This window comes from Protopterus annectens, chromosome 8.part0, assembly GCF_019279795.1.
Source record: "Protopterus annectens isolate FY-2018-M chromosome 8.part0, PAN1.0, whole genome shotgun sequence".
NCBI lineage: Eukaryota > Metazoa > Chordata > Ceratodontiformes > Protopteridae > Protopterus > Protopterus annectens.
Genome location: NC_056741.1, coordinates 1,346,287,934 through 1,346,312,412, shown reverse-complemented (window position 1 = coordinate 1,346,312,412; position 24,479 = coordinate 1,346,287,934). Strand labels below are relative to the sequence as shown.

The 24,479-nt window shown below is 45.3% G+C and overlaps 1 protein-coding gene across 5 annotated transcripts in view; it reads right to left on the bottom strand.

Moving 5' to 3' along the window:
* Nucleotides 1-24,479, bottom strand: part of KMT2A (lysine methyltransferase 2A) — a 3,231,120-nt gene that overhangs the window by 1,741,382 nt on the left and 1,465,259 nt on the right. For 4 of the 5 annotated variants that reach the window (XM_044080894.1, XM_044080898.1, XM_044080897.1 and 1 more), the window contains exon 12: nucleotides 8,419-8,514. In XM_044080894.1, coding sequence (XP_043936829.1) covers nucleotides 8,419-8,514 — 96 coding nt within the window. The remainder of the gene's footprint in view (nucleotides 1-8,418; nucleotides 8,515-24,479) is intronic. The other variant, XM_044080896.1, reaches the window with a different exon arrangement.

Below are 24,479 nucleotides of genomic sequence, written 5' to 3'. Positions count from 1 at the left end.
TTGAACCTGCAAGAAATCTTTAACCGCTTGAACAGATTTTGCCTTTTCTTCCATTTTCTTCATAACCTGCTGGGCAGGTGTACCAAACAAACTTGTCTTATCCATAGGAGCATCTAGCAACTTAGCTTTAACATGATCCGGTAAAGCTTGCTCCTTTAGCCATGCATGCCTTCTTATCACTGTGCCAGTCATGGCTGATCTAAATGAAGCCTCCAGTGCATCCTAGCCACATTTTAAGGAATGGTTGCTAACCTGTTGTATGTTATTTACCATTTCTAATACATATTTCTTATCAAGAGATTCATCAGTGGTTAGTTTTTTAGTTAACTGATCAAGCATAAACTCTTGGTATTGTATCATGTGAAACTGACAGTTTAAAGCTCTAGCTGAGAGAGTAGCTGAAGTGTAGACCTTTTTACCCCATCTGTCTAATGACCTTGCTTCCCTTTCAGAAGGAATAGGTTTTTAGCTATGGTCGCGGCTACTGCCTTGGGACCCTGGGATATAGTTTTGGGGTCTGCAAGTGGGGCCTTGTAAAGGTGGTGATGAGTATCTGGCACCCTGTAAAATCTGTCTGGTTTGGCAGGGGCTGGGGGTAAAGAATCTGGAGCGGAGCAGACATCATTGAAAGCATCATCCACCACAGAGAGAACAGGAGGTATAGCTAAGGGCCTGTGCTGTGGGAGGTGCAGAAAGGTCCTAAGTCTTTTTCTGGAGTCTGAAAAATCCTGTTGCTGCCATTGGAACTGCTCTCATGGCATGTAAGGTTTCCCCAAAGGAGAATTCTTCTGGTGGGGAAGCAGCTGGAATGGATTCTTCAGCATCAGAATCCTCAAAATTGGAGAAAGGAACCTCTGGCTTGTCAGTTATGTCTGATTCATCAGCAGAATCATCAGAGGACACTGGCTCAGGGGGCTCTGCCCTAGGTCTCTTCTCTGGGGGCTGAGAGGCCCTGTCTGGGTGAGATTGAGATCCTCTAATTAATGAGATTAAATCTTCTGCCAAAGTAAGCATTTGAGAACTAGAAGAGGGCCTGGTTGTGGGGGGGTTTAACAGGCACTGTTTTAGTAGTCTTGGCTGCTTTAGCCCTGGCGAAGGCCTTAATGGACATGGCTGCTGGAGGCCTAGCAGCACCCCGTGCTGGGGTAGAGACATCCAAGGGAATGGTGTCTGATAAGTCAGTGGCAACCACCGTAGTGGATAAAATTTCTGAGGCCGATTCAAGAGTGGTAGCAGGGGCCTCAGTTGTAGAGATAGGTTCAGCTGTACTTTGATCAGTTTTCTCGGTTTCGCCGAAACCGAGACACTCATGTTTGCTTAAGCATGGTCTCGGCAGAAACGGCGGACCGCGAGTCTTGGTCTTTTTCTTTGCGTTTTGGCAGATTGGGTAGTCGGCGGATCCGACGGCATAATATACGCAAAATCAGAACCGAAAAACTGTTCTGCAAACTCCGACCGACGCCTAAGCGTTCGTCGGTTGAAAGAAGCACAGGCGAACAGGCTGCTACGTCGTGGGCTGGGCCTAAACAAGGCAGACAATAAGAGTGGAAATCTTTATGAGGTATTTGTTTCCCACAGGTTAAACAATTATTAACTTTTCTGACATCGGCTGAGGCAAGAAAGAGTCCCCAACGGGGTACTTAGCTTTATAAGTCTTCGAAGTAGTATTCGGTAGAAGTAATCTCTGGATCCGACCGACCGGCACTTGCGAACAGCTTCTGCTTCGGGCGCCACGCGGCAAGAAAGACTGAGGAAAATGGCGTCGGCTGATGCTTTTATACCCGAAGACCAACAGAGATGACGTCGGGTGAAGTGCGACATCAGCCGAAGCCGGACCCGGACTTTGGAATCCGGCCGACTGAAGGGCTGCCTGACGACAGGACAACCCAGTTGTTATGACTGCAGATGCATCCATGAAGGACATCAGCAGATTTTCAAGCATCAAATACTCCCCCGATCTGTGAAAGTAATTCTTCAGATAGTGACCCATGACCCATGAAATGGAATCCTGAATAGGTGGCAGAGAAAACAAATGCAATAATACATTTAAAATGGCATGAAAGAGATGTAGAAGGGGCAAAGAACAACACAAAGATAAACAAATTGGTAACATGGAAATTCACAAAAAGATCAAATGTTATACATTTACTGCTTTCTTCCTGCTCTGTAGCAAATAAAGTATAAAACAGTACTACTGTAGACAACCCTAAGGTGAAAATAAGCCTAGGCAGCACACTGGAATGTCTTGGAGCAACTGTAATGCAACAAGTCAACTTGTATTTTTGTTCTTATTTCTGTTGATGAATTTTACAGTCTCCAACAGGAAGAGGACACAACATAGAGATCTGCAGCACCTTTCAGAATTTTACTTGGCAGTTCTGTTAAAAAAATGGTAGGTTTTGGAGTCCGGACTCAAGTCATGCAGTGCAGATGGTTTAATCAGCAATAAATCAGGATTAACAGTTGTGTAGTTAGCTGGCATGTGATGGCATCAACACTAAAGGAAGTTTAAATTTGTTAAATGAATAACTAAAAAGCAGATATTCTCTGAAAAGATACAATAACAGTGCATTTCAAATTTAAAGACTCAACTGGAGTGATTGTTCTCTACCTGCTTTGCACATTTACATGAAACCCACCAAGAAAGACTGCTACAAATTCAACTAAAAGGAGATGCTGAAAACACCACTCATAGAAATGCGCTGTTAAAAGGCTACAAGTATTCTGTTCTACATTCTGGCACCATAAACAAAATGGAAAGTACAGTTGTGTACACTTACCATAAATGTAGATGTTAAGAGTGTATTCCCTGTTGCAGTCAGCAGTCATCACTTTTGGGTTATCTGCTTGCAGTAGCCCTCAGTCAGCCTGATTAACTAAGTCTTCGGTCCTGCGTCGGTTGCTTGTCCCTTCTTCCATGACATCAGGTCGTCAGGGGTATAAAACATGCAGCAGACACCATTACATCAGTTTTTCTTGCCCCAGATGTCAGGTACCCCCTTAATGGGAAGCAATTAAATCTATAAATATACAAGGTTATACCTCCAACAAAAAAGCAAATACGTCAAAAAGCTTTTGAAGATAATAAAGGAAAGAAGAGGTATATCCAAAAAAGAAAAAGAAGGGGGCTGGAGGGAGGGTAACCAGGACTGCAACAGTGAATACACTCGAACATCTACATTTATGGTAAGTGTACATAACTGTACTATGTTCTTCGTGTTTCACTGTTGCAGTCATCACTTTTGGGTAGATTCCCAAAGCTAAGGATGGGAGGAGGAATTTAAATAGAATTAGGACCAGATAAAAGACCCTGCAAGACTGCAGTGGCCAAAACCAGCTCTGGATTTAGAGAAAATTGGCAGATGGTAATGCTTGGCGAAAGTATGTACAGAACTCCAAGTAACAGCTTCTAGGATGTCCCTGGTAGGGACGCCTCTGAGAAAGGCTGTAGAGGTAGACGCAGCCCTGGTAGAGTGGGGTTTGATCCCCTGTGGGATAGGTTTTCCATGGTGTTTGTAGCAAAAAAGAATGCAATGGCCTATCCATTTGGAAATGGTTTGCTTTGAAACAGCCTTCCCCTGTGCCCCTGCAGCAAATGCCACCAGCAGTTGATCGGATTTCCTTTGAGGTTTAGTTCTGTTCAAGTAGAATCTAAGTTGTCTGTGCACATCTAAGGAGTGCAGAAGCCATTCCCCTTTGTTCTGTGGATTAGAAAAGAAGGTTGGCAAATGTATGGACTTGATTAAGGGCCACACTGGATACCACCTTGGGCATGAAGGAGGGATTGGTCCTGAGGGACACCCTGTCCGCATGAAAGATGATGAAAGGCTCCACTACCATGAGGGCCTGTAATTCAGATACCCTTCTTGCTAAAGTGATTGCTAAAAGGAAAGCTGTTTTCCAAGAAAGGAATTTTAAGTCCGTAGTGGCAGCTGGCTCGAAAGGAGGAAGGGTGAGTTTTTCCAATACAAAGTTGAGGTCCCTGACTGGAATTGCAGCTCTCCTGGGTGGTCGTACATTTTTGGCCCCTCTGAGGAACTGCTTAAGCAGTCGATGAGAGAAGAGGGTGGTTCTTTGTTATAATGAGCTGAGATGGCTGAGGCATGAATTTTGATGGAGGAGAAAGACAGGCCCTTATGAAGCATCTCAGTTAAGTATTGTAAGATCTGAGGTAAACTGGGCACTGTTGTGTTCATCCCTTGAGATTGGTTCCAGGCACAGAATCTTTTCCATTTTCTGGTGTAAGACTTTCTGGTACAAGGCCTCCTTACCTCTAAAATGATATCCATCACTGGTTTACTGAGGGATGGTAAAGGAGAAATTATGTAATTAGCCAAGTTGCTAGATTCAGTGTTTGAAGTTGAGGATACAGAATTTGGTTCTCCTGCTGAGACAATAGAGTAGGAGTCGAGGCAGGTGCTATGGGGCCCACAGTGACACATTGCGCAAGAGGGGGTACCCAGTGTTGGCGTGGCCAGTCTGGTGCAATCAAAATCGTCCTTGGTTTGTCTTGTTTGATCTTTAGTTTTACTTTGGAGAGCAGAGGCAGAGGAAGAAAGGCATAAACTGATAGGCTTTTCCAACTGAAGGACAGAGCATCCACTTTCCAAGCTCGTTTGTGGGGGGTCCTTGTGCAGAATTTGTCCAACTGATAGTTTTGGGGGGAGGCAAACAGGTCTATATCTGGGCTCTCCCATTTGCTAGTCAACATGTTGAAAATCCTTGTTTCCAGTTTCCACTTGTGTGGGTCCATGAGGTTTCTGCTTAGTTCGTCTACCAATGCATTTAGTTTTCCTGGCAGGAATTGAGCTTGTAAATGTACCTGATAACTCAGGGTTGTGTTCCACAATGCCATGGCTAGTCTGCAGAGGGGGTACGAATGTGTACCCCTGTGCTTGTTTATGTACCACACAACAGTGGTGTTGTCCATCTTTATCATTAATTGTCCTGGAAGAATGTGGTCCTTGAAGGCTGTCAGAGCATTCTGTACAGCTAGCATTTCTTTTTGATTGATATGCAGGGTGCATTTGAATTGGGTTCCATTTGCCCTGAATACACTTCCCTGCCAGATTGGCCCCCCATGCATAGTCTGATGCGTCTGTTAACGTTTGCGTGGCAGGGGGTAGTGTGAATGATAGTCCCTTGTTTTGGTGGTAGGCCTCCACCCACCAAAGGAACTCTAGGCATAGGCAAGGTATGACGGGAATCATTGCCTCTAGATCCTGTGAATGTTGACACCATAGGCTTTTGAGATACCATTGCAGTTTCCTCATATGCAGCCTTGCATATGGAATTTGAAGAATGCAGGAGGCCATGAACCCCAAGGCTTGCAGTATTTGCCTTGCAGATAACTGGGATTTTGTGGCCACTTGTTTGAAGTAGGTTGTCAAATGAATCAGTTTCTCTGGCGTGAGGAAAGCCATCTGGGAAGTTGTATTCACGCTTGCTCCCAGGAATATTATTTGTTGACAGGGTACCAGTTGTGATTTCTTTTCATTTATGGTGTACCCCAGACAAGTCAGTACCCTTTGAACAAAGGCCAGATGACTCAAAAATATGTCTAATTCAGGCAGAAAGCCAGGACAATCATCCAGATACGGGTATATTTGAATATTTCTTTGCCTGCAGAATGCAATGACTGGAGCTAGGCACTTTGTGAAGACCCTGGGAGCAGTAGATAAGCCAAAGGGCAGTGCAGAGAACTGGCAATGCAAATAGCCTGCTTTGAAGCGGAGGTATCTTCTGCAAGATTCCCTGATTGGGATATGCAGGTAAGCCTCTTTTAAGTCTAGAGTTACCAACCAGGCATCCTTGCCTAGCATAGGTAGTAACTGTTGCAGAGTCAGCATCTTGAATTTTGGAATGGCCAGAAATGTATACAGAATGGGTAAGTCCAGAATTGCACGCCATGATTTGTCTTTTCCGGGTACCAGGAAAAGTCTTGAATAAAAACCTTGTCCCTTTTCCTTTTCTGGTACTGGTTGAATAGCCCCCATATTCATGAGGGACATAACTTGTTTCTGGGCCTCTGCCCACTGATTTGGAGGCAGATCTGGCCATCTGTTTGGGAATGGCAATGTGTGGAAATGAAATCTGCATCCCTGGGATACTATATTTAAAACCCACTTGTCCTGGGTAATCAGTTGCCAGTTTTGTGCACGAAGTGCCAGTTTTCCCCCCAAAGGGGCGGCCAAAAGATAAATGTTTGGTGATGGCAGTGGAAAGTCATTGAGACTGTTTACCATAGGAAGGTGCCTTACTACTTCCAGATTTGGAGGTGGAGGCACCCCATTGCTTTGTTCTGTAAGATCCTTATGACTGAAACCTGGAGCCTTTGGAATGTCTGGGTTTCACCTGAACATCTCTGGTGGGTACTGGAAAGGACCAGATCTTACTAGGCCAGTGCCTGCTGAACCTGGGTGGCAGCACTTGTAGGAAATCTTTTACAGTTTGCATAGATTTAGCTTTATCTTCCATCTTTTTCAAAACTTCTTCTGCCTTATAACCAAATAGACTGTCCTGCTGTAAAGGAGCATCTAACAATTTTGCTTTAACATGGTCAGGCAGATTTTGCTCCTTGAGCCAAGCATGCCTTCTTATCACAGATCCAGTTGCAGCCGCCCTGCAAGAGGCCTCCAAGGAATCAAAACCACATTGCAAAGTATGTTTTCCAACTTGTTCATCTGAATGCAATAACTCCTGCAACTCTATTTTCCACACAGTCAGAAATCATCATAATTTTCTGTTTAAGTAAGCCCATGACATGTTATTGATACTTAAGCATATGAAATTTACAGTTTAAAGCCCTGATTGCCAAGGTTGCAGACGTGTAAACCTTCTTACCCATCTATCCAGTGCCCTGGAATCTCTATCAGAAGGCATAGGAGTTTTAGCAGTAGAAGCCTTTACACCCTTGGGACCCTGAGAAATGGTTTCAGGGTCAGCAGTAGGGTTTTTAAAAAGGAATTTGTGGGAGTCAGGAATCCTGTAATTTCTGTCTGGCTTACTAGGAGCCAGAGACAGGGAATCAGGAGTCATACTGGATTCTGAGAAAACATCAACAATGTCTAGAACAGGAGGTATTAGCCAAAGGCCTATGCCGAGGAAGAAGGAGGAAATCCCTAAGTCTCTTTTTAGATTCTGAGAAATCCTGACTCTCCCAGTGAAAGTGTTCCCTTAAGGTATGCAAAGTTTCTCCAAAAGAAAAATCCTCAGGAGGAGAAGCAGAAGAGATGAAATCTTCTGCATCAGAGTCCTTTATAAGTGGGAATAGACAATTCCTGATCAGAAGAAATAGAAACCTGATCTGACTATTCATAGTCAGTGCCTTGCCTAGGCCTCTTAGCAGGAGGGGGATGGTTACCCCTGATCAAGGTAATTAAATCCTCAGCCATTTTGATCATTTGTTTTTTAGGCATTGGGGCCTGTACACGTGGCCCAAGCGTCATTTTTTTAGACACAGAAGTAGATTTTGGCCTTAGTTTGGAAGATGGCGTCGGTGTAATATACAAATCTTTAGGCCTGAAAACACCCTCAGAAGCCTGTGCCTGCTCAGCGGCTCCGGACCCATCTAAGGTAGAGACATCCGCGGGTTCAATACTTAAAGTATCTCACTGCATACCGGACTACGAATGGGTCTCAGTAGAGGCCTGCGAATCAAAAGTAGCTGGTATCAGGGGCTGCGGAAGCGCCTCACCAAGTACCGGCGAACCAGCGAATGGCTTAGGAGAAGCTTCGTCGTCAGTTTTGGACCTCGACGGTCTGTCTCTGTCTTTTTCTTTGCGTTTTTTAGGTATTCCGGTAATTGGATTGCTAACCAACGACATTTCTGGACAGTTAAATCTGGAGCTAAAATATTTAAAAGCAAAAATATACCGACGTTTAATAGTGCGTTGATTAAATTTAGCACAAAACCGACAGCAAGGCACGTTATGGTCAGGGCCTAGACAAGGAATACAGTACAAATGAAAATCCTTATGAGGTATTTGCTTCCCAGAAGTAATACAATTATTAACTTTTACTGACATCGGTAAGGAGCAAGAAAAAGTTTCCCCAATGGGGTACTTAGCTTTTAGTAGAAGACTTCAGTTCTGAAACTCAAACAAAAATTTCAGGAGTTGGCCGACAGGCACTTGCGAACTGCTTCTGCTTCGGGCACTGCGCGGCAAGAAAGACTGATGTAATGGCGTCGGCTGCATGTTTTATACCCCTGACGACCTGACGTCATGGAAGAAGGGACACCAACTGACACAGGACCCAAGACTTTGTTAATCAGGCCGATTGAGGGCAACCTGCCAGGAGATTACCCCAAATGTAATGACTGCAACAGTGAAACACGAAGAACATCCCATATACAAAACTAAAACACATACCAGGAAACATTCTGTGTTTTTTTTGTACATGTTAAAAGAGACTCACCCAAATTTTCTTTTTCTTTGAAGGTTTTGTTGGGTAATTTGGTCCCAGGCACTCCGGGTGATAACTGTTTCGGCACTTGTTACATTCTAATAGCTGCTGAGAAAGAGGCAAAACATAAAAAATAACTAATTTATAATCTGATTATATCTTCATGGAATGGCAAATAAAGTGATAATATACATGTTGGTTAAATTAAGAGCACAATTAAATTCCCTAAATTAAGAGCACAATTAAATTCCCTTTACAACTGCATGTCACGAAGATGAAATAGTGACTTTCTATTCAAATTGCAGAAACTGTTAAAAGAAAACACAAAAACAACAGTACTCGTTATGGGGATAACTGTCCATCTTTTGTTGATCAATTATTAAATCAACTTCCAGAAAAAAAGGAAACAAGTCATTGGACAGCCAATGAAAAAGGAACATCTCAAAGGCCAAGCACTGAATAGTTAGGTCACTCATTAATCAGGAGTTTAACAGCATGCAAAGAATAAGGCCCAGTAAGAGAATGACCAAGGAGGGAAGAGGCTAAACTGGTAAAACAAGTAGTCTTCTAAAACAAAGAAAGCTGTTTTTTTGTCAACAATTTCTGTTTTCATACATACTCTAGTGTCAGCTCAGCTGTTTTGGTTAGCTAGACTACATTATTTAACGAGCAAAGCTTTCAATAGTTAAACAAGAAGCATCAGTCTCTTATGCATGTGGTGAAAGACAAAAGCAGCCTGTCTTGTCTGCATGGCTGACACTACCTTAATGTTCTTCATGCTTTTTTTATACAACTTAAAAGTATCTTCATCCATCCAGCCCCAATAAACAGCATCAGTAATTCTCAAAGATAGAGTGCTAAAAAATGATGCCAATGTTTGAGATTCCAAACTGCAGTTACTAAGTCATCAGTATACAGGAAAAAAACGAACAGCTGTCTAAGACAATTCTCACATCTTCTAAAAAGGGTTACTTAAACACCAAATCTTAACACTTGGATTTATCCAACAACTGCTTCTTATGCCTAAGCAGTTGATGGTGATGTTAATGACACCCAAAAAAGATCTCAAGTCAGACTGAAAGGGTTGGCATATATCCAACTATTTCTCGTAATTAAAAAATAATTCTGCTGCAAGTGGTCCCTATGATGAGCATCTTTTCTGTTGAGACCTGATGTCCTAAACTGAAGGACTACTGCAATAAGCACTTCAAGCACAGTCTGAGCAGACTGCTGCCAGGGTCTAAATTACTGCTGGAGGAAAAAGGATAACACCTCTAGGTAGGTTGTCTGGGTCCATTCACCAAAGAATGTGTTTATTTCTAAGAGAAGAAAAATTACTGTGTGTGGTGAATCTGAAAAAGAAGTTATGTACTCACCATAACATTTCATCTGTGTAGTCCATTTTCATTCTTCCTCAACTAATGGGTTTGTAACTGATGGGATCCGACTCGGCAGTAACAACTCTTGAGCTCCTTCTCTTCTTATAATGCACCAATCCCCAACATCCCCCTTGTCTGCTGCTTGACAGGAAGACTGTTATAATATGCCACATCTGGAGCTCAACACAAAGGACAGTAGTGTCCTTGAAGCCTCTCGTTCCTCCAGAAGTCAGTCATTAAAAACAATGAGGGTTGGTGAGTGGGGAGTTGAGGAAGAATGAAAATGGACAACACAGATGGAATGTTATGGTGTCTACAAAACTTTTTATATGATTATGTCAATTTTCATTCATTCCTCAACTAAAATCCTGGGTGAACTCATAAGGAAGGATATTTCTGAGTACAGTTGAGAAAAAGGCTGGTCTTCCCCTCAAGACCATATCTACTTTGTAATGAGTGGTAAAAGTATGAGGATATGACCAACTTACAGTACACATATATCATCCATTGAAGCTCTTGACTGGAACACAGAGAAAGCTGCCACAGATCTGGCTAAATGACCCTTTAAAGGTTTTGGTAGGGGGAGATTGCATTTCATTTGTCAGGGGAAAAGCCGAAAGAAGAAGAAGATAAACTGAATCTGTCAACCATCTTGCTAGAGTTACTTTTTTAACTGATTTATCCAATTTAGTATGTGCAAAGGAGATAAATAGCTGATCTGTCTTTCTAATTTCTTTTGTTCTGTGTAGGTAGAAATGTAATTATCCATGGACATCCAATAAGTGCAGCATATATTCTCCTTTATTTGCAACTTTTGGAAAGAACACTGGCAAGTTAATAGATTGGTTGATATTGGATTCTGACACAACCTTAGGAAGGAAGCAAGCACTGGTATGCAACATGAGCCTATCCTTATGAAAAATCAAATATGGAAGCTTAGAAGATAATGAAGTTCTGAAATTCTTCTAGCAGATGTAAAGTACAGTTTTGTACCTACCATAAATGTAGATGTCCGAACTGGATAGCATCTGCAGTCATAACAAATGGGTTGTCCTGTCGTCAGGCAGCCCTTCGGTCGGCCGGATTCCAAAGTCTGGGTCCGGCTTCGGCTGATGTCGCACTTCACCCGACGTCATCTCTGCTGGTCTTCGGGTATAAAGGCATCAGCCGACAAAATTTTCCTCAGTGTTTCTTGCCCCGGATGCCAGTTGCCCTCTTGGAAGGCTAAATTTTGGATAAATGCCAATGTTTCCAAAAAGTAGAAGGCAAACACAAAAAATAAGCATGTATGTACATATATACAAACAAATACACCATAAGAGACCCCCCCCCCAGCTAGCTATTAGGAGGGTAAATACCCTAGGAGTACCACAGAGCGGAAGGAGGGGTAATCCTGACTGCAGATGCTATCCAGTTCGGACATCTACATTTATGGTAGGTACAAAACTGTACTATGTCCTTCATGGATGCATCTGCAGTCATAACAAATGGGTAGAATACCATAGCCAAACTAGGGGAGGAGGAAGAAAAATTATGGTGTAGTTAGGATCCCTTGCAGTACAGCAGTGGCAAACCCTGCTCGGGATCTAGAGTATAGAGGTAAATTATAATGCTTGGCAAATGTATGCACGGAGGTCCAAGTAGCCTCAATAATGTCCTTGGTTGCCACTCCTCGTAAGAAAGCTGTGGTAGTGGCTGCAGCTCTTGTAGAATGAGGTCTTATGTTCTGTGGAATTGGTTTTCCATGGTAGGAGTAACAGAATCTTATGCAATTTCCTATCCATTTGGAGATTGTCTGTTTGGAAATTGCTTTTCCTTCCCTTCCTGTTGCATAGGCTACAAAAAGCTGGTCAGTTTTTCTGTTACTTTTGGTTCTGTCCAGGTAGTAGCGTAACTGTCTATGTACATCCAAGGTATGCAGCATTCTTTCCCCTCTGTTTTGTGGATTGGGAAAGAAGGTAGGTAGGTGGATTGCCTGGTTTAAAGACACTCTGGATACCACCTTAGGCATAAATGTAGGATTAGTTCTCATGGACACCCTATCTTGATGGAAGATTAGGAAGGGTTGCACTGCCATTAAGGCCTGTAGTTCCGAAACCCTCCTTGCTGAGGTAATTGCCAGTAGGAAAGCAGTTTTCCATGACAGGTGTTGTAGATCTGCTGTTGCTGCTGGTTCAAACGGAGGGAGTGTCAACTTTTCTAGCACAAAGTTCAAGTCCCATGCTGGTAATGGTGGTTTCCTAGGAGGTTTTACATTCTTGATCCCTCTGAGGAACTGCCTGAGTAGAGGATGTGAAAAGACAGGTGGATCAAAGCTGTATTCTGCTGAAATAGCTGATGCATGTATCTTGATGGAGGAATAGGACAGGCCTGTATGTAGAAGCTCTGCCAAGTACTCCAGAATGTTAGCAATATCTATGTTCAACACATCTTTTCCTCTTTCAGTACTCCAAATGACAAACCTTTTCCATTTTCCTGCATAGTTCCTTCTTGATGAAGGTCTGCGGGCTTCAAGGATAATGTCTTTAACCCTTTGGGAAAGGTCTGGGTTAGTTGCTGCTATGTGATGTTCCAGGCAGTCAGTTGCAAGGTTTTTAAGTTTGGATGCATGATGTTGTAGTTGTTCTGAGTTAACATCAAAGGCATCAGGGGTATTGACCACATTTTCTCCCGAGACATGCTCCTCAGCAATGGGTACCAGTGTTGTCTTGGCCAGTTCGGAGCTATCAGGATTATCCTTGGACGTTCCTCTTTGATTTTCAGTAGTACCTTGTGCATCAAGGGAAGAGGTGGAAATGCATATGCTGTCAGGCCTTTCCAGCTGAAGGATAGAGAGTCCACCTTCCATGCAAGTGGGTGGAATGTCCTTGTGCAGAATTTTTTGAGCTGGTGATTGAGTGGGGAAGCGAACAGATCTATTTGTGGCATTCCCCATTTCTTTGTGATGGCCTTGAAGATGTCGGGTGTAGCATCCATTCGTGAGCATCCGAGGTGGTTCTGCTTAACATGTCTGCTAGGGTGTTCTCTTTTCCGGCACAAATATTGCCTGTAACTGGATGTTGTAGCTGAGAGCCAGATTCCAAAGGTCCAAAGTCATTCTGCATAGGGGTATGAATGAGTGCCTCCCTGTTTGTTGATGTACCACATGACTGTGGTGTTGTCTGTCCTTATCATCAAATGGCCTTCTTTGAGGAATGGTCTGAATTTTTGGATTGCCAATTTTACTGCCAGCATTTCTTTTTGGTTTATGTGCAGGTGCAGCTGGTCCTGAGTCCACAATCCTTGTATGCATTTGTCCAGCATGTGCCCCCATCCTAGGTCTGAGGCGTCCGTTGTGATGGTTTGGCTTGCTCGAAAGTTGTGGAAGGGTAAGCCTGGGTTTGACTGGCATGCTTGAGCCCACCATAGGAACTCCTGTTTTAGGCATGGGATTAGTGGTATTTCTGTTTCTAAGCTGTGCCTGTGCTGAGACCATAAATTCTTTAGGTACCACTGTAGCTTTCTCATATGCAGTCTGGCATGTGGGACCAAGATTATGCATGATGCCATGAAGCCCAAGGCCTGCAGAACTTTTCTTGCTGTTAGTTTGTTCTGCTTTGTTAATGCCAAGAAGTAAAGAGGGAGCTCTTTTGTTTTTCTGCAGTTAGGAATGCCATTTGTTTTACTGTGTCCAATTCAGCCCAAGAATGTTCTTGTTTGGGATGGTATCAGCCTTGACTTTTGTAAATTGACCGTGTATCCCAGGGCTTGTAGCAAGTAAATGACCCTTTGTAAATCTGTTGTCAGCTTGCTTTTGTTGTCCGCTTGTAACAGGCAGTCGTCCAGGTATGGATAAATTTGGATTCCCTGTACTCTGCAGTGAGCGATTACTGATGCCAGGCATTTTGTGAATACTCTGGGCAGTAGATAAGCCAAAGGGCAATGCTGAGAATTGATAATGCTCTGATCCTGCAAGAAATCTGAGGTATCTTCTGCAATTTGGTCGAATGGGGACGTGCAGGTATGCCTCCTTGAGATCTAGAGTTACCAGCCAACACTCCTTGCCCAGCATGGGAAGAAGTTGCTGTAGGGTCAGCATTTTGAATTTTGGGACAATGATGTATGTGTTTAAGATGGACAGGTCGAGAATAGGTCTCCAACTTTTCTCTTTTCTTGGCACTAGGAAGAGTCTGGAGTAGAATCCTTTGCCCTGTTCTGTTATTGGTACTCTTTCCACAGCTCTCATCTTTGTTAATTCCGCTATCTGCTGCAGAGCTTCTATTTTTGATTTGGAGGCAGGTTTGGCATTCCTCTTTTTACTGGTAAGGTGTGGAAGTGGAACCGGTAGCCTTGGTCTATGGTTTGCAAAATCCACTTGTCTTTTGTGATATAGTGCCAATTTTTCGAAAATAAGGCTAACTTTCCGCCTAATGGTGCTGCTATTTGCTCCCTGGTAGGCGGAGTCACAGCCAAGTCACTGTGATTGTCCTGTTGCAGTGGCAGTGGTTGTGTCTGTGCCTCGGTTTATTGCCTTGCCACTGTCGTCCTCTGTAGGCACCTCCTCTGGATTGATTTCTGCCTCTAGAGCGTCTATTCCTGCCCCTTTGAGATCTTGTGGAGTCAGGAAAGGACCAATTTTTGGCAGGCCAGTTCCTGCTAAACCTTGGGGGCTGAACCTGTAAGAAATCTTTAACTGTTTGTACAGATTTTGCCTTTTCTTCCATTTTCTTCATTACCTGCTGGGCAGGTGTACCAAATAGACTGGCCTTATCCATAGGAGCATCTAATAGCTTTGCTTTAACATGATCCGTAAGACCTGTTCTTTCAACCATGCATGCCTTCTTATCACTGTGCCAGTCATGGCTGATCTAAATGAAGCCTCCAGTGCATCATAGCCACATTTTAAGGAATGGTTACTAACCTGTTGGATGTTATTCACCATTTCTAATACATATTTCTTATCTAAAGATTCATCAGAGGACAGTTTTTTAGTTAACTGATCAAGCATAAACTCTTGGTATTGGATCATATGAAACTGACAGTTTAAAGCTCTAGCTGAGAGAGTAGCAGAGGTGTACACTTTTTTCCCCCATCTCTCTAAGGACCTGGATTCCCTTTCAGAAGGAATAGGGTTTTTTGCTGTGGTCGAGGCTACTGCCTTAGGCCCCTGGGATATAGTTTCGGGGTCTGCAAGTGGGGCCTTGTATAGGTGGTGATGAGTGTCTGGCACCCTGTAAAATCTATCTGGTTTGGCAGGCGCTGGAGGTAAAGAATCAGGAGCAGTGCAGACATCATTAAATGCATCATCCACAACAGGCAGTACAGGAGGTATAGCTAAGGGCCTATGTTGTGGTAAGTGCAGAAAAGTCCTAAGCCTTTTTCTTGAATCTGAGAAATCTTGTCCCTGCCATTGGAATTGTTCTCTCATGGCATGTAGGGTTTCCCCAAAGGAAAATTCCTCTGGTGGAGAGGCAGCTGGAATGGATTCTTCAGCATCGGAATCTTCATAAGTAGAAAAAGGAGCCTCTGGCTGGTCTGTAATGTCTGAGTCATCCGCAGAATCATCAGAGGACACTGGCTCGGGGGGCTCTGCTCTAGGTCTCTTTTCTGGGGGCTGAGAGGCCCTGTCTGGGTGAGATTGGGATCCCCTAATTAAGGATATTAAATCTTCTGCCAGAGTAAGCATTTGTGAACTAGAAGTGGGCCTGTGTGAGGTGGGCTTAACAGGCACAGATTTAGCAGATTTGGCTGCTTTAGCCCTGGCAAAGGCCTTAATAGACATGGCTGCAGGAGGCCTAGCAGCACCACGTGCTGGGGTAGAGACATCCAAAGGAATGGTGTCTGATAAATCACTAGGAACCACAGTTGTAGGCAAAATTTCTGAGGCCGATTCAGGTAAGGTAGCAGGAGCCTCAGTAGTAGTCATGGATTCGGCTGAAGAATGACCAGTTTTCTCGGTTTCGGCCGAAACCGAGACACTCGCGGCTTGCTTAACCGTGGTTTCGGCCGAAACCGCGGACCGCGAGTGTCGGTCTTTTTCTTTGCATTTTTTAACAATTTGGGTAGTCGGAGGATCCGACGGCATAATGTATGCAAAATCCGAGCCGAAAAACTGTTCAGCAAACTCCGACCGACGCCTAAGCGTTCATCGGTTGAAGGAAGCACAGGCCGAACAGGCTGCTACGTCGTGGTCTGGGCCTAAGCAAGGCAGACAGTAAGAGTTGAAATCTTTATGAGGTATTTGTTTCCCACAAGTTAAACAGTTATTGACTTTTTCTGACATCGGCTGAGGCAAGAAAGAGTCCCCAACGGGGTACTTAGCTTTTAGAAGTCTTCGAAGTAGTATTCGGTAGTAGTAATCTCTGGATCTGACCGACCGGCACTTGCGAACAGCTTCTGCTTCGGGCGCCACGCGGCAAGAAAGACTGAGGAAAATGGCGTCGGCTGATGCCTTTATATCCGAAGACCAGCAGAGATGACGTCGGGTGAAGTGCGACATCAGCCGAAGCCGGACCCAGACTTTGGAATCCGGCCGACCGAAGGGCTGCCTGACGACAGGACAACCCATTTGTTATGACTGCAGATGCATCCATGAAGGACATCTGCAACTAGAAAGACAGTTTTCCAGATCAGGAATTTAAGATGTCATTTAGCTGCTGGTTCAAAAGGAGAATGAATTAAGGTTTGCACTACCAAATTTAAATCCAATGGTGGAGTGGGGTCTTTAAAGGGGGTCTTAGCAGGAGAGTGTCTCTCAAAAAGGCTTTGCACAGCTTGGAGGATGCCAGTAAAGAATTTTGAAATCCAACATGAAAGTTAGAGATTGTTGCAAGTTGGACTTTTATAGTTGATGAAGTAGCACCTCCATTAAATAGACTCGCCAAAAGTTCCAGAACTGATTAAACTGGAGCTGAAAATGGGTCAATTTCATTTTGCTCTGCCCAACAAACCTTTCCATTTACTCCTGTAGTTTCCTAGCAGTAGGTTTACACAGAAAAACAGGTGAAGACCCCATAAGAGAGTGTAGCCTGCCCTGGAGGTTAGGGATAAAAAGACTGTGAAACACACTCCTTTTTAGTGACGGATCAACTCAGTCGAGTGTCTAGCTAATGCTAGTACTGTAGTACCTGTGACAGGAGCTTGTTGCGATCCTGTGTCCTTTTCTGAACCAGCACTGTGGCCAATGTGGCCTTGTGGGTGGAGTCAGACGAGAAATTATTATTATTATTATTATTATTGTTGGAGCTTTGAGAAAGGCTGTTTTAGCCCTGAGAAGGGCTGTGTGGGGTGTCCTGGTTTTCACGTTGCTAGCTCTTATAAGAGCTTTTTACCTGCGGAGCCGCTCCGTGATCTGTTACTGCTGTGAGCCAGAAATTCTGAGTAATATCGTTGGTAAAGGAGCTCTAAAAAGAGCTGTTGTGTTGGCCATCAGAGGCACAAGGGAAAAGAAGTGATCCTGTTGGCTAAAGGCCACCTTGGGAAGCTTGTGTCCCCCTAGAGGACGATGATAAATGGGGGATGGAGGGAGGGAAACCAAGACTGCAACAGTGAATACACTCAAACATCTACATTTATAGTAAGTGTACACAACTGTACTATGTTCTTCGTGTTTCACTGTTGCAGTCAACACCTGTGGGAGCATTCCAAAAGTTGAGGAAAGAGGAGGAAGGATAGGTTGAGTCCTAGGTATGGGACAGGAGACCCTGCAGAATTGCAGATGCAAACCCTGTCCTAGACGTGGAAAAGAGGTAGGTGGTAATGCTTTGTAAAGGTATGGACAAAGGTCCAGGTGGCCACTTCCAAGATGTCCCTGGTTGGAACTCCACTGAGGAAGGCAGTGGAAGTGGAGGTTGCCCTAATGGGTTGGGTACGGATAGACTTGGGTATGGGTTTCCCATGTAGTCTATAGCAAAAATGGATACAATGTGAAATCCATTTGTAAATGGTTTGTTTGGAGATGGGCTTCCCCTCTGCCCCTGGGGCAAAGCTTACAAGAAGCTGGTCTGTTTTTCTGATTGGCTTAGTATGGTCCAGATAGTATCCGAGTTGCTGTGCATGTCTACTGTGTGTAGGATTCTTTTCCCCCTTGTTTTAAGGGTTGGAAAAGAAGGTGGGAAAATGTATGGCCTGGTTTAGGGTCACATCAGATACCACCTTGGGCATAATGGAGGGGTTTAGCCATCAAGGAGAGACTGTCTGCATGGAAAAATATGAAGGGCTCGACAGCCATGAGAGCTTGAAGTTCCGAGACCCTTCTGGCTGAGGTGACAGATAGTAGGAAGGCAGTCTTCCACGAGAGATATTTCAATTCTGCTGAAGCGGCAGGTTCGAAAGGACGTGAGGTTAGTTTTTCTAACACATAATTCAGGCCCTATGCTGGCGTCGGAGGCCTGATATTAAAAGCCGCCTTGAGGAATTGTTTAATCAAAGGATAGGAGAAGAGGGGTGGGTCTCAATCATAACGGGCAGAGATGGCTGAGGCATGGATTTTAATACAGGAGAAAGAGAGGCCACTAACGAGCAACTCTGCTAGGTAATCCAGGATGAGAGAGATGCAAGTTTGGGAGGTACTGCCCTCTTTTGATTGTTTCCAGGAGCAGAACCTCTTCCATTTTCCTGCATAGAATATTCTTGAGCTGGTCCTTCTGGCCTCTGTGATGATATCCAGGATATGTTTGCTTAACAGGGACTTCTTGTTAGTTTTTATTGTATAAGCCATGCTGAGAGTTTGAGAGTCTGTAGGTCTGGGTGCAGTGTACCTTTCCCCTCTCCTGGGTCAAGAGGTCTGACATCAGGGGAAGCAGCTTTGGGGGCAGTAAGGTCAGACTGCGTAATAAGGGGTAAAAATGCTGTCTGGTCCAATCTGGGGCAATGAGGATGGCCTTTGGTCTCTCCTCTCATTTTAGTCAGAACATTGGGAATAAGGGGCAGAGGAGGGTAGGTATGCATACACAAAGAGGGAGCTCCAGGGGAAGGTCAAGGCATCCACCTTCCATGCTAGGAGGTGATACTCCCTGGTACAGAACTTGTGCAGCTGGTGGTTGAGGTGCGAGGCAAAGAGGCCCACTCCTGGGTGATTTGCAGAAAGATTTCTCTGTGGAGCTGCCATTCGTAGGGGTCCAGTAAGTTTCTGCTTAGGTGGTCCACCAGTGTGTTGTTGATCCCTGGTAAGTATTGGGCAATTAGGTGTAGCCCCATGGAGATGGTAAGTCAGAGACTCATGGCTAACCTGCACAGGGGCTAAGATTGGGTGCCCCCCTGCTTGTTGATGTACCACATAACTGTGGTATTTACTGTTTTTATAAGGAGGATCCCTGGCCTGAGATGGGGTTGGAAGGAAGTCAGAGCCTTTTGCACTGCCATAATTTATTTCTGGTTGATGTGTAAGTGAAGTCGCTGACCATCCCAAATGGCTTGGGTACACCTGCCTGCTAGGTGAGCGCCCCAAATGAGGTCTGAGGTGTCTGTGGTGATGGTCTGACCGAAAGGGCGGAAGATGAAGGGAAGACCTCTTGTTCATGGCACAGGTCTCTGCTCACCAGAGAAATTCAGTCAGTACACAAGGTATCAGAGGGAGAGAGGTCTCTAGGGACAGAGTGCTGACACCAAAGGTTCTTGAAGTACCACTGAAGTTTTCTCATGTGAAGCCTGGCTAGAGGGATGAGAAGGATGCAAGATGCCATATATCCCAGGGCTTGCAGGAACTTCCTCGCAGTGAGGTGACTTCTGGAAGCCAGCTGGGTGAAGTAGAGAGGCAGGAAGCTCTGCTTTTCTGGAGATAGGAAGGCCATTTGGGTTGCTGTGTCTAGCACGGCTCCTAGAAAAATAAGAAGTTATGCACCTACCATAACGTTCCATGTTAGTTGTCTTCTTCTCACCTTCTTTCTTGCTGATTGGGTTCGGAGCCGATCCTCGGCTCTGACTCGGCCCTTTACTAAAGCTCGAGAGCTATTTATTGGCTCGATGCCTCCCCATATCCCACAATGCTTGGCGCTAGATACCCAGATCTCGTTTGACAGAGCTAACACCAGAGAAAAATTCCAAGGACACCCGTCCAAACTACAAGGTTTACTTAAAGTAGTAAAATAGAGGAAGGATGTAACCCAGATAAGAATTTGCCAGAGGAAGAAGGCCTCAAAAAGGGACTCTTCTCGGTCTGTCCAGGCTAGGGGATGGAGGGTGGGACGCAAGAAAGAAGGCGAGAAGAAGACAACTAACATGGAACGTTACGGTAGGTACATAACTTCTTAATGTTAAGCTGTCTATCTCGCCTTCATTCTTGCTGGTTGGGACAGCGTCCCTAGCACCTCAGTCCTGGGTGGCTCATCGGAACAGACTCTTGAGCACAGTGGAACCAAAATCTCCTAGAGGCCATTTCCAGCTTATAATGTGAAATGAAAGTATGAGGAGTGGCCCATGTGGCTGCAGCACAAATAGATTCCATTGGTAGTCTTGCTTGAAAAGCTGCCAAAGTAGCTAACGCTCTGGTGGAATGGCCCTTAGGTTTAGTAGGGAGTTCTTTATGTCTCAGTTGATAAATCAAAGTAATAACAGAGGACAACCACCTGGATAAGGTTACTTTAGAAACTGGCAGCCCCTGTTTGCCCTCAGCATAGGACAGGAACAGTTGGTCTGATTTTCTTGTTTGCTTAGTCCTATCCAAATAAAAACGTAACTGCCTATGAACGTCCAATTGGTGTAACTTTTGTTCCGCTTTGTTCGAATAGTTAGGAAAAAAGACAGGTAGATCAATAAGCCTGATTCAGGTTTGTCTCAGAAGATATCTTGGGCAGAAACGAAGGATTAGTCCTAAGTGAAACTCTATCCTTATGAAACACAAGGCAAGGAGGACGAATACAGAGGGCTTGAAGTTCCGAAACTCTCCTAGGTGAAGTGATGGCCACTAAAAAGAGAGTCTTCCAGGAGAGTAATTTTAAGGAACAGGAAGCCACAGGCTCAAAAGGGGGAAGAATCAAGGAAGCTAATATCAAGTTTAAATCCCATGGAGGCGGGGGATCTCTGACCGGGGGCCTAAGCAAAAAAGTCCCTTTAAGAAAGGCCTTGCAAAGTTTGTGGGACATGATGCTGGTTTCTGATAGGCCAGCGTGGAAATTTGCAATAGCAGCTAACTGGACCCTAATGGTGGCAGACGAGGGGCCAGCTTTAAAAAAGTTCTGCTAAAAAATCTAGAATGTGGTGGACAGGGGCTGAAAAAGGATCTATATTCCTAGCCTCTGCCCAGAAGGAGAAACGTTTCCACTTACTAGCATAAGTCTTCCTGGTGGTAGATTTGTAAAGAAAGGATGATTTCACGTACCGGCACGACTCCCTGGGGTTTCTGAAACCACATTTTCCCACTCTTCTGACCTTTAGGGCATGGTCTAGAGGGAGTAGAAAAACGGACTCCACGGCAGAGAGAGTCTTGCCTTCCTGCTCACAACTGGTAAGGGTATTCTTCACCTGTGGTCCAAACAGAGCCGAACCATCGAAGGGGGTTATTGGTGAAGGACGCCTTAAAGGGGTCAGCAAAGTTACATAACCGCATCCAGGCAAGTCTTCTCAAAGCCACGCCTGTACCTGCGGCCCTACTCGCCCCATCGGCTGCATAAGAAATGAGCCGCATGGAGGAGTTGACGATTGAGTTAAGGGTCGCCAGCTGGGAGTTTATCTTATCTTGAGCCCCCACAGCTGATGGATCCTGAAGGGAATCACAGAGCTCCTTGAGAAGATCCCTTTGAAGGCAGGTGAAGTGGCACAGATAATTCAGCAACTGCATGGAAAAGGTCGCGGAGGAAAACATCCGCTTCTCGTACCTGTCCATTGTCCTAGACTCTTTATTAGGTGGATGGACAGGCACCGAAGGGTCAGCCAACTCCTTCTTCGTGGCTGCTGCCACCACCATGGCATCAACGGGGACACCTTTTGTTAAAAATTGTTTGTTGGGTGGGGCTGTAATGAACTTAGTGGGCCTACGGGGAGTTGGTTTCCACTGTGTCCGGGGCTGACCACGCCCTTCGAGCCACTACTTCCATGAGCGGGTCGAAGGGTGGAGACACCCAGGAGGTGGAAGGGCGAGAACCAAACGCGTCCAGGTATACAGACTCGTCCTCGGAAGGGTTAAGGGCAGTCCAGTTCCCCCTCTGCTTAAGGATCTCTAGGATGTCTGAAAAAGAGACATCCTCAGAGGGGGATCTAGGGGACCCTTCCGAATCCTCCAAGTTGGTATCAGACGTGACTGACTCGGGGGAGTCGACATGTTTCCTCTTACATTTTCTCTTTTGAGAGGGCTCCTCTGAAAGATCAGGGGAGGCCTCGGAAGAGGAAGATACGCCCAATGGGGCGACCTGGAGCATCTGTTCTCCACGCTTAGGGTCAGGAGGGTGGACAGAGACCAATGCAGGCACCATGGGGGGAGGAGCCGAAGGGGCCGATCGAGGAGCCGACTCAGGATTCAGCATGCTCCTCATGACCTCGAAGGCACCCCTATTAGGCAAAGCAGAAGGTCCCCACTCCAGAGAGACATGGATCCCTGCCGACACAGAGAGGGATGGCTCCGAGGCCGATGTCGGGGCCGAGCTCACCTGAGCCGAAGCTCCGAGAGGGAGAACGGGGTCAGACAAGGCTCCAATGCCACTCGCCGCCTCGTAGCCGACGAGGGAATCCCGGCGCCCAGATCCCTCCAAGGACGGAACCAATGAAGAGATCGGAGCTGACGAAGGAGCCGAAAGGTGTGGTATCTGCTCCGATGTTTCCAAGATTCGAGCCCCAACCAGCTCCGGCTCCGAACACAAAGGGGGAGTCGGAGGAGGAATAGCTGAAGACACGGGGACAGCCACAGTCTGTTGAGAAGGGCTGGTTAGCATTTGGGCCAGGGCCTGCGATTTAAGGAGTCTATTGACCACCCTCTCCAAGTCATGATCAGATAGCCTGGAGAATCGAGAGGAGTGGGACCTATGGCTTCGTTCAGACTGAAGCAATGGTGACCTCGGAACCGAACGAAACGATTCAAGGGAAGGGGACCTTGAACGTTTTCGACCCAAAGATGGTTCCGACACTAAAGTCGGAGCCGATTAAGGCCTAGAGGTGTCGGCTCCAGCCAGAACCGAAGAGGAGGAAAATGCTCCACCCGGCGACAGCTCCGAACTGGGAGCCGACGGGTTTGGCGGGCTTTGAGGATTTCCCCGACTGAGGCTTCACCGGGGATCCCTCAGGCTTAAGTAAGCCTCTCAAAATGAGCTTGTTCCTATGCTCCTGCAGGACTCTTGGGCTGAAGGCGTGGCAGACCGAGCAGGAGTCCTGCAGGTGTAGGGAACCCAAGCAATACACACAAGAAGTGTGACCGTCTGTCAGAGACATCTTCTGACAGCCCGAGTCACACTTCTTGAAACCTGAAACTTTAGTATCCTTAGACATAGTGCAAGGGGATACTCAAGAGAGAAAAATTTAAACTAGTGCTTAAATAAGGCACACAGCACAAAACTCACACACCCGCACTAGTTAAGCTAACAATACTAATTACAAAAAAAAGTATCACCACACTTTAACAACAACAACTATTCTTAATAAAAAATACAAATATTATAAGGCTAAACGCTACTCCTATAAAAAACAAAAGGGGAGGGGTTAGCCACTAAAGAGAAGAAACAAGGGGGGGGGGGGAGAAAACTCTCTAACAAAAAACGAGTTTCCTAGGTGGGATAAATTAGGGGATACATAGTCTAACTACACTAAGAGGGAAAGACCATCTAAATGAACTAAAAGTACAAGGTAAATATTAAGCTAAAATTACAAAAAAAGAATAATACAACCGGAGCTAGTAAACTCGCAACCTCGTAGCTGAAGCGGCAAACGAGATCTGGGTATCTAGCGCCAAGCATTGTGGGATATGGGGAGGCCTCGAGCCAGTAAATAGCTCTCGAGCTTTAGTAAATGGCCGAGTCGGAGCCGATGATCGGCTCCAAACCCAACCAGCAAGAATGAAGGTGAGATAGACAACTTATCAACTTTTCTGGTGGGGTTTTGCATTGATTTTTTCTTGTTGATGGTGAACCCTAGGGAAGTTAGGAGTGATTTGACAAAGAGAAGGTCCTGGAGCAACTTTTCTTTGCACTCTGCCTGAATGAGGCAGTCATCCAGGTTAAGGGTAAATCTGTATATTTCTCTGTTTGCAGAATGCTATAGCCGGGATAAGGCATTTGATGAATACTCTGGGGGCAGTAAATAAGCCAAAAAGCAGTGCAGAGAACTGAAAGTGTTGATAGCCTGCTCTGAAGCGCAGGGATTTTCTGCACGATTTCCATGATGGGGATGTGGAGGTAAGCATCTTTTAGGCCTAGTGTCACAAACCAGGCATTTTGTGTGAGCATAGGCAAGAGCTGCTGCAATGTTAGCATTCTGAATCTGGGGACCACCAAGGAGGTGTTCAGTTTCGATAGATCCAGGAAGGGGCACCAAGTGCCCTCATTTCTTGGAACAAGGAGTAGTCTGGAGTAAAAACCTTTTCCTGTTTGATCTGGAGGGACAGGTTCTACTGCCCCTTGGGATATTAGAGTTTGGACCTGATTCAATGCCTCTGCCCACTGGTTTGGGGGGAGATCTGGGTATCCTCTTGGAATATGGAGTTCACTGAAGGAGAATCTATATCCCTAGAAATGATTTTTAAGACCCATTGGTCCAAATTGTCCTTGAAGAGGGTGAGCCTTCCTCCTAGTTTTT